General features: G+C 43.8%; 1 protein-coding gene across 4 annotated transcripts in view; it reads right to left on the reverse strand.

The window, feature by feature from the left end:
• Positions 1-221: 221 nt before the first annotated feature.
• MARVELD2 (MARVEL domain containing 2) overlaps positions 222-17,772 on the reverse strand; it is a 29,236-nt gene continuing 11,685 nt past the window's right edge. Inside the window, exons 3-6 of one of the 4 annotated variants that reach the window (XM_019013428.4) lie at positions 11,840-11,988; positions 11,422-11,593; positions 4,055-4,105; positions 222-3,028 (exon numbers count right to left, since the gene is read on the reverse strand). In XM_019013428.4, the coding sequence (XP_018868973.1) occupies positions 2,906-3,028; positions 4,055-4,105; positions 11,422-11,593; positions 11,840-11,988 (495 nt within the window). In that variant the 3' untranslated portion in view covers positions 222-2,905. The remainder of the gene's footprint in view (positions 3,029-4,054; positions 4,106-11,421; positions 11,594-11,839; positions 11,989-17,772) is intronic. The other 3 variants (XM_019013427.3, XM_055367049.2, XM_004058752.5) reach the window with 3 other exon arrangements.

A 17,772-nucleotide genomic window follows, 5' to 3' on the forward strand; every position in this document is an offset into this window, starting at 1 on the left:
CTCCCCTACAGGTTTTTGAGGGAGCATGTCCCAGCTGACACCTTGCTTCCAGACTTCTAGGCTGCAGGTCTGTGAGACAACACATTTCAGTTGTTTTGAGCCACTCAGTTTGTAGTACATTGTCATGGCAGTCCTAGGAAACTAATACAGTGGCCTGGACTTTGAATTATTGCAAATAATGGGGGGAAGGAGAAACAGTGAGTCACCTGAGCATCGTGACCTACAGGTTTTCAATGACTTTCCAGTTTATTTTCTGACAAGTGAAAATATTTTCAAGAACATGCACAGTGAACACAGGAATGCTAGGAAGGCAAACATAAAAGGGCACACACACACACGGCAGGTGACTGAAACTTTAATGCACCTAGGGATTGACCACAACATTTACAAATCAGTGTTACTGCATTGGTTTTTCAAAGATTAGCTACATTTATAAACTGTTTTACACGTTTCACAAAGTTAAATTTCCTTAACACTTCAACAGGAATCTAACTCTTTACGGTCTATCAAAATGGTAATATTTTACCTCTTTTTTTTTTTTTTTTTTTAAAGCACTGGTGCTCTTCTTAAGTGAAATGTTAACACAGGGCTCAATACATAAAAGAGAAAGTGAAGTTGTTCCATTTGGGGGGTCCCATAAGGGGCCTCATGTTTCCCTAGGTGTTACCCCTTCAGACACAGCACAGCCTACGAAGCCATGGAATTAAAATATTAACAATGAATGCATAAAGATTTCACTGACAAATAAAAACCAGGGAGTGCATTCAGTGACCACAACTTTCTAAGCTTCTGCTTTTCCACATGCTTTTCTTTGGTTTTATCACTTTAGAAAACTCTTTGAACATTAATTGTCTGAATGGCAGCTATATTAGTCAGAAGCTGTAATACTACACCTGGGAATTTATCTACATGATAGATGCTGCTGAATAAAATCCAACAAGAACGATTTTGTTTTAAAAAAAACTTTGTTAAGGCAGTCTATTGTTCATACTAACAGAAATAAAACATTTATGAATAAAGTCCAAAGCCAAGATAATTCTTAGAAAGATGAAGCATCCCTGCTGGGCACGGTGGCTCACACCTGAATCCCAGCACTTCAGAAGGCCGAGGCTGGTGGATCATCTGAGGTCAGGAGCTCGAGACCAACCTGGCCAACATAGTGAAATCCTGTCTCTACTAAAAATACAAAAAATTAGCTGGGCCTGGTGGTGGGTGCCTGTAATCCCAGCTACTTGGGAGGCAGAGGCAGGAGAATCGCTTGAACCCAGGAGGCAGAGGCTGCAGTGAGCCAAGATCATACCACTGTACTCCAGCCTGGGCAACAAGAGAGAAACTCCATCTCAAAAAAAAAAAAAAAAGGGAGTTTCCAAGGAAATGCTACATTGTGGGACTGTAGCATATATGTCCAAAGGGGATAGAAAAGCAATACCAGCTGGGCATGGTGGCTCACGCCTGTAATCCCAACACTTTGGGAGGCTGAGGCGGGTGGATCATGAGGTCAGGAGATCGAGACCATCCTGGCTAACACGGTGAAACCCCATCTCTACTAAAAATACAAAAAAATTAGCTGGGCGTGGTGGCGGGTGCCTGTAGTCCCAGCTACTCGGGAGACTGAGGCAGGAAGATGATGTGAACCTGGGAGGCGGAGCTTGCAGTGAGCCGAGATCGCGCCACTGCACTCCAGTCTGGGCAACAGAGTAAGACTCTGTCTCAAAAAAAAAAAAAAAAAAAAAGCAATACCATTCATACAATTCAATGTGTCCAGGGCAGGCTGGACTATGGGGAGATGGAGAGATGTACAGTCACACTGATGAAAGACAGGGAGGCCATGTGGAACCCTAGGGGCCACAGAGCCACAGTGAAGCACCAGGCTAAGGCCATGAGTTAACACCACAAAACAGAAAGGCACCAGACACTTGGGCTTTTGGTTAAGTAGGTTGGGCTTGCTCATTAAGGACCTTTTCTTGAGACTCATTCTTTATAATTTATTCATTTCACAAACACTTCAGTAGACTTCATAAACACTAATATAGTTCCTACCATATTAGTAACTCCTTTAATCCTAACAACTCTATGAGGAAGGGACTATTATTAGCCCCATTTTACAGAAGAGGAAACAGGCACAGAGAGATTAAGCAATTTGCCCAAGATCAGGATGTCTGAAAATGTTGATCTGGGATTCAAACACCTTTCAAGGGAATAAATGACACCTTTGAAAGATGTCACCCTTTTTCCCTTAGAAAAATCCTTTAGAAATCCCCTAGGAATTTCTCTAGGAAGAGAAATTTGTCCCAGAAAAATCCTAGGAACCTGCCTGAGTAAAAAAGGAAAAAGTAGCACCAGAATTGATGGTCCACTTGCCCATCACACCGCCAGGATACGATCTCTAAAATGATGACACATTTAAATGAGATAGATGAATATGAAATTGGTCACAGAAGAAAGATGAACACAGGATTTTTTTCCATTCTTAGTAAAGGCCCTTAGAACATTTGAATTCGTTTAAAAATGTCTGAGTAAAATCTTTAATGTTGCATACTGGTTAAACCAATTGGAAGCTGATTTGGGAAGCGCTTGCTTCTCTACCACAGAGGCTAGCATTAAAAAGGCAGTAAATAAATAGTAAACTTGCTATTTTTTAAAAAAAGTAGTTTCCCAGCCTGACTAACATGGTGAAACCTCGTCTCTACTAAAAATACAAAAATTAGCTGGGTGTGGCAGCGCACGCCTGTAATCCCAGCTACTGGGGAGGCTAATTGCTTGAATAGGAGAATTGCTTGAACCCGGGAGGTGGAGGTTGCAGTGAGCCGAGGTCGTGCCACTGCACTCCAGCCTGGGTAACAGAGCGAGACTTCATCTCAAAAAAATAAAACAAATAAAAAAATAAAGTGGTTTCAAATAAGGGTTAAGAATAACCTTGTACATCCCAATTCATTACTTTATCATATTCTTGAATTCTTTGCTTTATGTGAGAAAGTTTATTCTTTAGGTAATCACAGCGTTCTTTTTTTTCCAGAAATGTAGGATCCTGTAAAAGAAATATAAGTATTATTTTGGCTCCTGGCTTCCTCAGTGAAAAACACAGAAACATACATTGTCACCCAGGAAATGATCATACATAGCAAAAGTCTCTACAGCAGATTCTGAACTCAGGGTAACAGTTAAGCTCTCTACATATTTTTTAAATGTACTTTTTTTTTTAGAGCAGTTTTAGGTTCACAGCAAAATCAAGCAGAAGTACAAAGTGCTGAGACACCTTTCATTTTAATATCTGATAAAGCCAGGTACAGTGGCATGTGCCTGTAGTCCCAGCAACTCAGGAGGCTGAGGTGGAAGGATTGCTTGAGCCCAGGTATTTGAGGCCAGCTTAGGCAACATGCCAAGACCCCATCTCTTTAAAAAAAAAAAAAAGTAATAAGTATAGAAAATATTAATAAACGGTCTCTCCAGCCTTTACTGATTTTTTTTCTTTTTGAGACAGGGTTTCACTTTGTTGCCCAGGCTAGAGTGCAGTGGCGTACTGTCTCCCAGTGCAACCTCTGCCTCCTAGGCACAAGTGATCCTCCCACTTCAGCCTCCCAAGTAGCTGGGGCTACAGGCGTGTGCCACCACTACCGGCTAATGTTTGTATTTTTTTGTAGAGACAAGGTTTCGCCATGTTGCCCAGGCTGGTCTCAAACTCCTGGGCTCAAGCGTTCCACTCGCCTTGGCTTCCCAAAGTGCTGGGATTACAGGCCTGCGCCAGTGTCCAGCCACCTCTACTGATTTTGAGATTGTTAGAGTTGGAAAGATGTAAAATCAGTTCATCTTTTTGAAGGAACAGGTAGAGAATTCCTGATCAATGCTCATTTCTCTAGGTTGCTAAATCAGGACACAGCAAAATGTATTCAGAGCAGACATGAGAAGAAATGGCATCCAGCAGCCATTTTCCCTTAAAAGGAGCATCTCATGAAATACAAAAAGGAACTATTTTAGCTAACAGAATCTAGAGTCTGTAAATTATCACATATGTACTTGGATAAAAATACAGTTTGAAGAAAACTGTTTTACTCACATTCTTTTTTTTCTTAAACTCTTCATGGATTCTTGAAATTCTCTCATGTTCCTAAAAATAATACATTGTATCCTTAAGTTAAAACATTTGCATTTACTCAAATCATATCTCAAAGCACACTGAGAATTAGAACAAAAAACAATTTTTACCTAAGAAAATAATGAAAACATTCACACACAAAAATTCAATTCACAGGCAAATATTTGAAGGCTTACTATCTGCTAGGCCCAGGCGATAAAAGAGAGAAAGGGCCCTGACCACATGCAACCAGACCCAAGCCCCAGGCCCTTAGGGAGGATACATAGCTTGCCCAGGGTCATACAGCTGGCAAGTTCAGTTTCCTTATTGGTAAAATGGAAATAAAACCATAATGATCTCAAAGGGTTGTAAGAAGGTTCACTTATTTGAAATGATCCTTATAAAGTGCTTGCCACATAATAACCACATTAGCTATGATTATGTTCATCCTTTTTGGAAAGTTCTTTTTTGAGTTATTAGGTGTTGGGATTAAGAAGTTTGAGAGTATGCAACTTTTGAAAATAGCTAATATAAGGCTCCTTGTAACTTTTTTCTAAGTTTTATAATAAATACGAACTTTGTTAAGGAGTTGAACGGCCTATCCAAAGGGAACACATTACTATTGCAATGCCCTCGTTCATCCATGCAAACCTATGCATAGAGATTGTCAGACAATGCAAACCTAATAAATAAATAAATATAATAATTTACAGCGTTTTTTTTTTTTTCTTTTTAAGACAGTCTCCCTCTGTCGCCCAGGCTGGAGTACAGTGGTGTGATCTCAGCTCACTGCAACTCCCACCTCTCTGGCTCAAGCTGTTTTTGAGCCTCAGCCTCCCAAGTAGCTGGAATTGCAGGTGTGCATCACCATGCCCATTTGTATTTTTAGTAGAGATGGAGTTTTGCCATGTTTCCCAGGCTGGTCTCGAACTCCTGGCCTCAAGTGATCCGCCCACCTTGGCCGCCCAAAGTACTGGGATTACACACATGAGCCACTGTGCCCAGCCAGTAATTTATAGTTCTAAAAGCTTGCCCTACACCTGTAATCCCAGCACTTTGGGAGGCCGAGGCGGGTGGATCACCTGAGATCAGGAGTTCAAGACCAGCCTGGCCAACATGGTGAAACCCCATCTCTACTAAAAATACAAAAATTAGCCAGGCATGGTGGCGGGCACCTGTAATCTCAGCTACTTAGGAGTTTGAGACAGTAGAATCACTTGAACCCAGGAGGCGGAGGTTGCAGTGAGCCAAGATCACGCCACCGCACTCCAGCCTGGGCAACAGAGACTCTGTCTCAAAAATAAATAAATAAATAAAATACTAATAAAATAAAAGCTTGGCCTGACAACTTTTTCTATCACTGATCCATATCCTTTTCCCAGTATATTTTCTTCGTTTTTTTTTTTTTTTTTTTTGAGACAGGGTCTTGCTCTGTTGCCCAAGCTGGAAGGCAGTGGTGTAATAGCTCACTGTAACCAAAACTTCTTGGGCTCAAGTGATCCTCCTGTCTCAGCCTCCCGAGTAGCTGGGATTATACAGCACATCACCAGCCTGGCTAATTTTTATTTATTTTTATTTATTTTTTTTTATTTTTGAGATGGAGTCTCAATTCTGTCACCCAGGCTGGAGTGCAGTGGTGCGATCTCGGCTCACTGCAACCTTCGCCTCCTAGGTTCAAGTGATTCTCCTGCCTCAGCCTCCCAAGTAGCTGGGATTACAGGCAACTGCCACTACGCCCACCTAATTTTTTGTATTTTCAGTAGAGATGGGGGGGTTTCACCATGTTGGCCTGGCTGGTCTCGAACTCCTGACCTTGTGATTCACCCACCTCGGCCTCCCAAAGTGCTGGGATTACAGGTGTGAGCCACCATGCCCGGCCACTAACTTTTACTTTTTTGTGTGTAGACGTGGTCTTGCTATGTTGCCCAAGTTCATCTTGAACTCCTGGCTTCGAGCACTCTTCCTGCCTTGTCTCTCAAAGTGTGGGGATTACAGCCATGAGCCCCCTTGCCTGAACTATTTTAATTCTTCAATCTCTTTTACATACTGAGATCATGAGTATGTTTGTGTTTTGAATGCTTGCCAGCAGTGAAGATAAACCTGGTGATTTAATTGTAATCTGTAATAACAGATCCTGGACAAAGAATAAACTTGCTGTTGGGGTTAGCACTGCTGTGCTGGAGATACAGGCAGAGATGAGCTGTAACATCCATCTAGAGTCTGTCACTGAATTTAAGGAGTGGTGAGGACCAGAGGGATTGTTTGGGGCAATATTTCTACTTTATGGGCTCAGAAAAGTCATGTGACTATTTTTCAGTGGTGCACAACCATGTCTGTGGGAGAACCTGCCTCCAAACAGGCCCACTGGGCTTTGAAATGCCTCACATGCTTCCATGGGGACATGATGGGAAAACGAATGAGCCTGTGGACTCCTGCCCAGGACAAAGCTCAGCCTGTGGCCAAGGAGAAGCTAACTTTTGTAATATGGTTAATATTTCTACTTTAGATAAGGACTGGAGGTTACACTGATAATAATAACCGTTGGCCTGCCATTGGGTTACTTACAAGCCCTGTCTTGTTAAAAATCACAGGTAATGGCTGTTGTTGATATTGTGTGGAAACATCATGGGAAGATTTGCTCTCTCAACCTGTACTGTCATCAGGACCCTCTTGATTTCCCAACTGCAGACCATGTGCTGCAGCCCTTGTCCATTCAAAGCACACAAACCAGATACCACTGGGTGTTGGCTCAAAGATTACAGGTCAAGGTCAAGATTTTCTTTGTTTTTTTTTGAGACAGAGTCTCACTCTGTCGCCCAGGCTGGAGTGCAATGGCACAATCTCGTCTCACTGCAACCTCCGCCTCCCAGGTTCAAGCCATTCTCCTGCCTCAGCCTCCCGAGTAGCAAGGATTACAGGCGCCCACCACCATGCCCGGCTAATTTTTTGTATTTTTAGTAGGGACGGGGTTTCACTATGCTGGCCAGGCTGGTCTCGATCTCCTGACCTCATGATCTGCCTGCCTCGGCCTCCCAAAGTGCTGGGATTACAGGTGTGAGCCACCGCACCCACCTTTTTTTTTTTTTAAGACAGAGTTTCGCTCTTGTTGCCCAGGCTGGAGTGCAATGGCGTGATCTTGGCACACCAGAGCCTCCGCCTCCTGGGTCAAGCGATTCTCCTGCCTCAGCCTTCCCGAGTAGCTGGGATTACACACATGCACCACCACGTGCGGCTAATTTTGTATTTTTAGTTGGGATGGTTTCTTTTTTTGTTTTTTTTTGTTTTTGAGATGAAGTCTCGCTCTGTCGCCCAGGCTGGAGTGCAGTGGCACGATCTCAGCTCACTGCAACCTCCGACTCCCGGGTTCAAGCAATTCTCTTGTCTCTGCCTCCTGAGTAGCTGGAATTACAGGCACACACCACCATGCCTGGCTAATTTTTGTATTTTTAGTAGAGACGCGGTTTCACCTTGGCCTCCCAAAGTGCTGGGATTACAGGCATGAGCCACCGTGCCTGGCCGAGATGGGGTTTCTCCATGTTGGTCAGGCTGGTCTGGAACTCCCAACCTCAGGTGATCTGCCCGCCTCAGCCTCCCAAATTGCTAGGATTACAGGTGTGAGCCACCACGCCCGGCCTTACAGGTCAGGATTTTCTTCATTATTTCTCCCAACAAGCCTGCATTTCCCAACCTGTGCTGATCCAGATTCCTGGGGCCTCATGCCTTCCTGCACTCCTTTGACGGCCTCTGAGAGACTAGGTCACCCTTCTTAGACCTGTGGGCCTTGCTTATTTTCCAAATGGTACTGACATTCAACCTCAATATTTGCTGAATTTCTCTTGCTTCCTGGTACTGGCGTCTCTTAGCCAACACCATTCCATTGCTCCAGGATTAGGAAAATGTTACTGTAATACACATTTGGCTTAGTTAACTCATAATGATAAGTGATTTAAATGCACACTTAACAAAGAGTCTGTGATTGAAACAAAGACACCTAACTTCTCAGGTAAAAAATTTATATACATATGTGTGTGTGTGTGTTCCCATACATAAATTTGACATTTAGTTTTTTTTTGTTGTTTTTTGGTTTTGTTTGGCTCTGTCGCCCAGGCTGGAGTGCAATGGCATGATCTTGGCTCACTGCAACCTCTGCCTCCTGGGTTCACATGACTTGCCTGCCTCAGCCTCCCAAGTAGCTGGGACTGCAGGCATGTGCCACCACAGCCAGACCGACATTTAGTTTTTACAAAGCTGTGTTTTTAACATTTAATCATACATGTAATAGATTAATACAGCCTCTTTTAAAAAGACAGAATATTACACAAATATTTATACCAGCATTATTCATAACAGCCAATGAGTGGAAATGACTATATAGACATTTGGAAATGACCAAATGTCTATCTCTTGATAAATGGATAAACAAAATGTGGTATATCCATATAGCAGAATATTATTGACCACAAAAAGGAATATGTATTGACTTATGCTAAAATATGGATGAACCTTGAAAACATTATGCAAAATGAAGAAGCCAGACACAAAAGATTGATATGAAATGTTCAAACTAGGCAAATCCATTCGGACAGAAAGTAGATTAGTGGTTGTCAATGGTTGGACAGAGCTGAGAATGGGAAATAACTGCTAATTCGTAAAGGGTTTCATTTTTTTTTTTTTTTTTTTTTGAGACAGGGTCTCGCTCTGTTGCCCAGGCTGGAGTGCAGTGGCGCAATCTCGGCTCACTGCAACCTCCACCTCCTGGGTTCAAGTGATTCTCCTGCCTCAGCCTCCCAAGTAGCTGAGATTACTCAGCCTGCCAACGTGCCCAACTAATTTTTGTACTTTTAGTAGAGACAGCATTTCACCATGTTGGCCAGGCTGGTCTCGAATTCCTGACCTCAAGTGATCTGCCTGCCTCAGCATCCCAAACTGCTGAGATTACAGGCATGAGCCACCACCCCCAGCCAATATAGGGTTTCTTTTGGGGGTGATAAAACTGTTGTGGAATTTGAGTGGTGCTGATTGCAAAACTCTGTAACTATACTAAAATTCACTGAATTGTACACTTTAAAAGGGTGGGTTTATTATATGTGAATGAGATCTCAATTAAAAAGAGTACATCTGGGCTGGATGCAGTGGCTCATGCCTGTAATACCAGCACTTTGGGAGGCTGAGGTAGGTGGATCACCTGAGGTCAGGAGTTCGAGACCAGCCTGGCCTAAATGCGGAAACCCTGCCTCTACTAAAAATACAAAAATTAGCCGGGTGTGCACCTATAGTCCCATCTACTCAGGAAGCTGAGGCAGGAGAATCACGTAACCTGGGAGGCAGAGGTTGCAGTGAGCCGAGATTGCGCCACTGCACTCCAGTCTGGGTGACAGAGCAAGACTCCATCTCAAAAAAAAAAAAAAAAAAAAGAGTACATCTGATTAAAAAATGGCACAGGTGGCCAGGCACGGTGGCTCACGCCTGTAATCCCAGCACTTTGGGAGGCTAAGGCGGGTGGATCATAAGGTCAGGAGTTTGAGACCAGCCTAACCACCATGGTGAAACCCCATCTCTACTAAAAATATAAAATTAGCTGGGCATGGTGGCGCATGCCTATAATCCCAGCTACTTGGGAGGCTGAGGTGGGAGAATCGCTTCAACCCGGGAGGCAGAGGTTGCAGTGAGCCGAGATCGCGCCATGGCACTCCAGCCTGGGCAACAAGAGCAAAACTCCATCTCAAAAAAATAAAATAAAAATTAAAAAATGGCACAGGTTATAAGGCTTTCCTATTTCAATATTCCTATTTCAAAATGTGGAAAATTGTGGGGGCTGGGGAAGAGCACTACAAAAAAGCTTAAGCCCCTGTAACTACCATATCTACTCCTGGTTTTCCTCTTTGTCATAATCACAGCTACCTGTCTGATGTGTGTGTCCAGCAGCTCACATTTGTAGCATATCTCATATCTGCTTTTTTTTTTTTTTTTTTGGAGACATGGTCTCACTCTGTCCTTCAGGCTGGAGTGTAGTGACAAAATCACAGCTCACTGCAACCTCCACCTCCTGGGTTCAGGCAATCCTCGCACCTCAGCCTCCTGCTGGGTCTACAGGTGCATGCCACCATGCCCGGCTAATTTTTATATTTTTTGTAGAGACGGGGTTTCACCATGTTGTCCAGGCTGGTCTTGCATGCCTGGGCTCAAGCGATCTGCCCACCTTGGCCTCTTAAAGTGTTGGGATTACAGGCATAAGCCACTGCGCCTGGCCATTTCTGCTCTCTACTCTTACTCAGTGGGCGCTCTGCCTTTGGGCCTGGGGTGCTAACTGCTGGGCTCTGGCTTAGCAGGGGAATGCAATGCCCCTGGTGGCTTCCCTACATTCCCTTTCTGAATAAACCTTTGTGAATTATCCTAGTTTGAATGTGCTATCTGTCTCCTTTGGGACCCTGACTGACTCAGTATCTATCTTAGGCAAATTTGTATTTTACTTAAGTAAGAAAATAAAATATGGGTGAGCACAGAGTGAAAAAAAAAAAAAAAGAAGAAATACTGTTTAATAATTGAAGACAAAAGATATTAAGTTACATAATTTGAATTGTCATCTTGACTAGACACCTTGAGGATCTCAAATGCTTTCCTAGACACAGAAAGCAGATGTAAATGGTTATAAATTCTTTTAAAAGCCAGATTTCGGGGGCCAGGCGTGGTGGCTCCTGCCTGAATCCCAACACTTTGGGAGGCCGAGGCGGGTGGATCATGAGGTCAGGAGATCGAGATCATCCTGGCTAACACAGTGAAACCCCATCTCTACTAAAAATACAAAAAAATTAGCTGGGCGTGGTGGCAGGTGCCTTAGTCCCAGCTACTCGGGAGGCTGAGGCAGGAGAATGGCATGAACTCGGGAGGTAGAGCTTGCAGTGAGCCAAGATCACGCCACTGCACTCCAGCCTGGGTGACAGAGTGAGATTCTAGCCTCAAAAAAAAAAAAAAAAAAAAAAAGCCAGATTGTATGCCAAATGCGGTGGCTCATGACTGTAATCCCAGCACTCTGGGAGGCCAAGGCAGGTGGATCACTTGAGGCCACTCTTGGCCAACATGGCAAAACTGCGTCTCCACTAAAAATAGAAAAAAATTAGCTACGTGTGGTGGCATGTGCCTGTAATCCCAGCTACTCGGGAGGCTGAGGCAGGAGAATTGCTTGAACCCAGGAGGTGGAGGTTGCAGCAAGCCAAGATTGTGCCACTGCACTCCAGCCTGGCAACAGAACAAGGCTCTGTCTCACAGAAAAAAAAAAAAAAAAAAAAAAAGCCAGATTTTATTCATCCTCTAGATTTCAGTGCTCCTTCTAGGCAGCTGCACATACTAACCTGTTGGCTTTCCGAATGATGTGGCAATCTGCTCATCACTGCATCCAGCTCATCAAACTTCCTCAGGACGGCCTGAACTTCTGCAGACAGCTCTTTGTACTCTGAAAACTGGTCTTGGAACACAGCTTTATAGCGTTCTCGCTCATCATCTGTCTGAATCACAGGGTATTTTCTAGGGGAAAAACATAAGCCAAAGATATAATTGTTTCACTAAAAGAAGCTGAATGGGAAATCAGCTTATCTTATTCCTTACTGATCATATTGTACCTTCAATTCAATACATTACCTCTCATATAACAACTATTTACATACATGATTTTAAGCACAGAGTATTAACTTGGAGACAAACTGGAAAATGAAAGGACCAAATGGGGCCCCTCAACTTCTACCTTGAGGAAGAATTCAGACTGACACTCACGCCACATAGTCGGGCATCACGATAGGTTTAGGAATGTGGCCTGGGGGGATGTGTCCACTCAGTAGTTCAGGTTTCATTTTTGCTGTTCTCAGTTCCTTGAAATTAACTTCTGAGTCTCTTTGTCTGTCACCACTGGTGGCCATTTCACACTGCAGTTAGGGAGAAAAAGAGGATTTGTTAATAAACATAGGTAGAAAAAAACCCTCTGAATTCATTCTTAGAAAATGAGGAAGAAGATCAGGTGGGGTGGCTCAAACCTGTAATCCTAGCACTTTGGGAGGACAAAGCCGGAGGATCACATGAGGCCAGGAGTTCAAGACCAGCCTGGCCAACATGGCAAGACCCTGTCTCTATAAAAAGTTTAAGGCCAGGCACACTGGCTCACACCTGTAATCCCAGCACTTTGGGAAACTGAGGTGGGCTGACCACTTGAGATCAGGAGTTTGAAACCAGCCTGGCCAACATGGTGAAACCCCATCTCTATTAAAAATACAAAAATTAGCTGGGAGTGGTGGCGGGTGCCTATAATCCCAGCTCCTTGGGAGGCTGAGGCAGGAGAATCGCTTGGGCCCAGGAGGTGGAGGTTGCAGTGAACCAAGATTGTACCACTGCACTCCAGCTTGGGAGACAGACTGAGACTCGGTTTAAAAAAAAAAATATCTGGCAGATGCAGCGGTGTGTGTCTGTAGTCCGCTAGTAGCTACTTGGGAGGCTTGGAGGCTGAGGTGGGAGGATTGCTTGAGTCCAGGAGGTAGAGGTTACAGTGAGCTGTGATTGCATTACTGCACTCCAGCCTGGGTGACAGAGTGAGACTTTGGCTCAAAAAAAAAAAAAAAAAAAAAAGAAGAAGAAGAAAATGGGGAGGAAGAAGGAGGAAGAAAAGTGGAAATAAGAGTTAACATTTCACATCACAATTATATGTTTTATAGTCACAAAGTTGTTCTGAACGTTTCTGTAATAGCTAAGGGAATCACATTTGGGATATGGTAATACACAGTAGGTAAAACACACTCCAGCCCCAATCGTGTACATGTCAAAGGTGGATGATGCAATGCCAAACATGCAGTCTTAAGAACTTACCTATTTAGAATTTACACCCCAACTAACCATAAAAGAATAAAAAATGTAATTCAAAATAAATTCAAGGATAAAAATGGAACAAGGCTATTTAAATGGAAAGAGAAAGTAATGATAATGGCAATTTGGGATGATTTAATTGTAAGTAACCACTGAGTGGATTAGAAAAGAAAATGAGTTGGCCGGGCGCGGTGGCTCATGCCTGTAATCTCAGTACTTTGGGAGGCCAAGGTCGGTGGATCATGAGGTCAGGTGTTCGAGACCAGCCTGGCCAGCATGGTGAAACCCTGTCTCTACTAAAAATATAAAAATTAGCCGGGCATGGTGGCGGGCGCCTGTAGTCCCACTACTTGGGAGGCTGAGGCAGGACAATGGCGTGAACCCAGGAGGCGGAGCTTGCAGTGAGCCAAGATCACGCCACTGCACTCCAGCCTGGGCAACAGAGTGAGACTCTGTCTCAAAAAAAAAAAAAAAAAAAAGAAAGAAAAGAAAAGAAGTGAGGTTGAGGCCAGGTGCAGGGGCTTACACGTGTAAGCCTAACATTTTGGGAGGCTGAGGTGGGAGGTGGGAGGATCACTTGAGGCCAGGAGTTCGAGGCTGCAGGGAGCTGTGAATGGTCCACTGCACTCCAGCCTGGGCATCAGAGCAAGACCCTGTCTCTTAAAAAAAAAAATTAAAAACAGAAGTGAGGTTCGGAGAGGTCAAGTCAATTCTCCAAGGTCACATAACTATTAAGTAGAAAAGCCACAATTAAAACCCAGAACTGGGCCAGGCGAGATGGCTCACGCCTGTAATCTCAGCACTTTGGGAGGCCGAGGGGGGTGGATCATTTAATGTCAGGCGTTCAAGACCAGCCTGGCCAACATGGTGAAACCCTGTCTCTACTAAAAATACAAAAATTAGCCGGGCGTGGTGGTGTGTGCCTGTAATCCCAGCTACTCAGGAGGCTGAGGCAGGAGAATGGCTTGAGCCCGGGAGGCAGAGGTGGCAAGGAGCTGAGATTGTGCCACTGCACTCCAGCCTGGGTGACAGAGCGAGACTCTGTCTCAAAAATAAATAAATAAATAAATAAAACCCAGAACTAGGCCACGTGCAGTAGCTCATTCCTGTAATCCTAGCACTTTGGGAGGCCAAGGCAGGAGGATTGCTTAAGCCCAGATGTTTGAGACCAGCCTGGGCAACATAGGGAGATGCTGTCTCTACAAAAAAAATTTAAAAAATATATTTTTTCTTGAGACAGAGTCTCGTTCTGTTGCCCAGGCTGGAGTGCACTGGCACGATCTCGACTCACTGCAACCTCTGCCTCCAGGTTTAAGCAATTCTCCTGCCTCAGCCTCCTGAATAGCTGGGACTACAGGTGCACACCACCATGACTGGCTAATTTTTTGTATTTTAGTAGAGATGGGGTTTCACCATATTTCCCAGTCTGGTCTCAAACTTCTGAGCTCAGGCAATCCACCCACCTCAGCCTCCCAAAGTGTTGGGATTACAGGCATGAGCCACAGTGCCTGGCCAAAAAATAAAAAATTAACTGGGTGTGGTGGCATGCACCTGTGGTCCAGGCTACTTGGGAGTCTGAGGTGGGAGGATTACTTAAACCCAGGAGGTCAAGGCTGCAGTGAATCGTGATCATGCCACTCCACTCAGCCTGGGTGACAGAGTGAAACCCTGTCTCAAAAAACAAACAAACAAACAAATAAATAACCCAGAACTATTTGGTTTATTGATACTTTTTTTTTTTTTGATACAGAGTCTCACTGTGCCACCCAGGCTGGAGTGCAGTGGCGAGATCATATAGCTCACTGCAGCCTCGAACTCCTGGGCTCAACCTGTCCTCCCTCCTTGGCCTCCCAAAGTGCTAGGGTTACAGGTGTGAGCCACGGTGTCTGACCTGGTTCATTGATACTTTAAATGAATAACATAAAGAAACCTGTTAGCTTAAATGTATATTGTTCATATCCTAAAGTTGCATGAAGTTCTAGTAGCACACTAGAAGTGAGCTTGTGATGGACAGGGCAAGCAATGCCATACTGCTACTGGAAAGTAAGATCGTGCTTGGGAACATGATTCCTCTTTGGAGCAGTAACCTCCCTCCCCTCTACTGACCCCTTAAGCCTTCGAGAAATGCTTGCTGAACTAAACTGAGAGTGGCTTGGGAGGGCCCCTACTTCACCGCAAATAAAAAACCAAACAGGATTTTAAAACCTTAATCTTCATCTTGCCAGGAAGCTTTAAAAATCCTTTGTTTCCTGATTTCCTTACCCTGAAACTGGCTTTGGTTTAATATTAGCTCATTCTAAAAACCACTAGCACTTTAACTCACCAAATAGCACACCCTTTAGATTGGATTAGGTGTGGAGGCTGCTAACCAGCCCTAGGGGAAGGTTATGAAAAGGAAAAGCTCTCCAACCATGGCTCTAGGTGGGACAGAAGCCAGATCACCTAGATGTAGAAAGCATGCCTCGCCACTTGGTCTCCAAATCTGCAAAAACATGAGTGGCGAGCAGAGTACCCCGAGGAAATGAAATTAAGCCAGGATATTTTTAGGCAACACATTTTGAAGTTAGTATTTATTCTGCTGTATTTCTTGCTGATTAGGATGCCATTTCTTCATCCTAATGAATTCCTATTATACTTAGTCTTGAAAACGAATAATGATATTAAACATTAGGGGGAGCTTTTTTGGCTTTAATAAATGAATTTCTATTTCTCTTTAACTTCTGTTTTATTTTTTTTGACCCCCATATGGACACATGGTTTAACTCCTAAATGTTTAACAATCCAGATCTCATGGTGCTGAGGAAGCTGCTATGAGCTTGTTGATCCTCTGGATCTCAGCAGCAGTCCCAGCATCAATCTCAGATCTCCTGGTCAAAGCTGCTTTGGGCAGAAGGTCCATCATTAATTTGTTTTCTATATAAAATTTTTTTAAGGAAGAACCAATCATTTTTCTTACTTGCCCATCCCTAATTGTAAGACTTACCTTTTAACATAGAAAGGGAGCCTGAAGAAATCAGAATATTTCCATGTAGACATTTCATCTGCTTTAAATTTATTTTAATTACTTATTTATTTTTGAGACAGTCTCGCACTATTGCCCAGGCTGAAGTGCAGTGGTAACAATCTGGATCTCAGCTCACTGCAACCTCCACCTTCCAGGTTCAAGTCATTCTCCTGCCTCAGTCTCCCAAGTAGCTGGGATTACAAGCTTGCGCCACCACACCTGGCTAATTTTTTGTATTTTTAGTAGAGATGGGATTTTGCCATGTTGCCCAGGCTGGTCTCAAACTCCTGACCTCTGGTGATCCACCCACCTTGGCTTCCAAAAATGCTGGGATTACAGGTGTGAGCCACCATGCCCGGCCTAAATTTTTTTTATTTTTATGGTCTTAACTTTTTTTCTGCTCTTTTTGGATGAACCTTCCCGATCATCAGTTTGGAAAACTCTATTGGGAAAAAACTTTTTTTTTTTTGAGACATAGTCTCGCTCTGTCACCCAGGCTAGAGTGCAGTGGCACGATCTTTGCTCACTGCCACCTCTGCCTCCCGGTTCAAGCCACTCTCCTGCCTCAGCCTCCCGAGTAGCTGGGATTACAGGCATGCACCACCATGCCTGGCTAATTTCTGTATTTTTAGTAGAAATGCGGTTTCACCATGTTGGCCAGGCTGGTCCCAAACTCCTGGCCTCAAGAGATCCACCTGCTTTGGCTTCCCAAAGTGCTCGGATTACAGGCATGAGCCACTGCACCTGTTCTCTATTGGGAAGAAATCTAAAACCACATATGAGACAAAGAATTAAATCCTCGTCAGGCTTTTGTGGGAAGACTGCATTAAGCTCCAGCACGGGAAAGGCCACTCTTAGACAGTACTCTTGATGACAGACATGTCAAAGGAAAGGGGAAAATGGCCCAGTGCCCCAGAGTAACATGACCGTTCTTTGCTTCCAGCAAAAACTAGTCTAAGTAATGTTATGAATATAATTATTAAACTTTTCAACTTAAAAATGGGCTGAATGAATATCTGTCAGGTTAGAAATAGAGAGAACTAAGGGAGGCTGAGGCAGGACAATTGCTTGAACCAGGAAGTTGGAGGTTGCGGTGAGCCGAGATCGTGCCACAGCACTCCAGCCTGGTGACAGAGTGAGACTCTGTCTCAAAAAAACAAACCAAAAAAAAAAGGAAAAGATATAGGGAGAACTAGCTATGTGTTTCAGTATGCATTTATTTCTCCAATTCTTGTTTCTCTCTCCCTTTGAGTGTATAACATAATAATGCATAGGCCCCTGACCTCAAACCCATACCATCACGTTCCATGCCCACATTAGATTCCGGCTTTTCTAGCTTATAATATAAACCTGCACAGCACTTAAAGCACAGCCTTCAGAATTTGTTGCTGTCTCTATGTGATCTTATCTTATATCTATTATTTCTTTTAAAAGTGGTCTTATTTGCTTTTAAAAATTATATATTAATTAAAACACAAAATAAGAAGGCACCCCCTAGTATTAAACCAAACAACAGACAGGAAACTGAAGTTCAGAGAAAGTAAGCAATTTCCCCAGGATCGCAGAGCTAGTAAGTAGCTGACCTAGTACTCAAATTTAGATTGCCTGATTCTAAAGCTCACTTGCTGGCTGGGTGAGGTGGCTCACACCTGTAATCCCAGTGCTTTGGGAGGCTGAGGCAGGAGGATCACTTAAGACCAGCCCACGCAACATAGTGAGACCTCTTCTCTACTAAAAATTATTTAAAAATTAACTGGCATGGTGGTGCATGCCTGTAGTCCCAGCTACTTGGGAGGTTAAGGTGGGAGGATTGTTTGAGCCCAGGAGTTTGCGGCTGCCCTCAGCCTGGGTG

Source organism: Gorilla gorilla, chromosome 19 (genome assembly GCF_029281585.2).
Source record: "Gorilla gorilla gorilla isolate KB3781 chromosome 19, NHGRI_mGorGor1-v2.1_pri, whole genome shotgun sequence".
NCBI classification, from domain to species: Eukaryota; Metazoa; Chordata; class Mammalia; order Primates; family Hominidae; genus Gorilla; species Gorilla gorilla.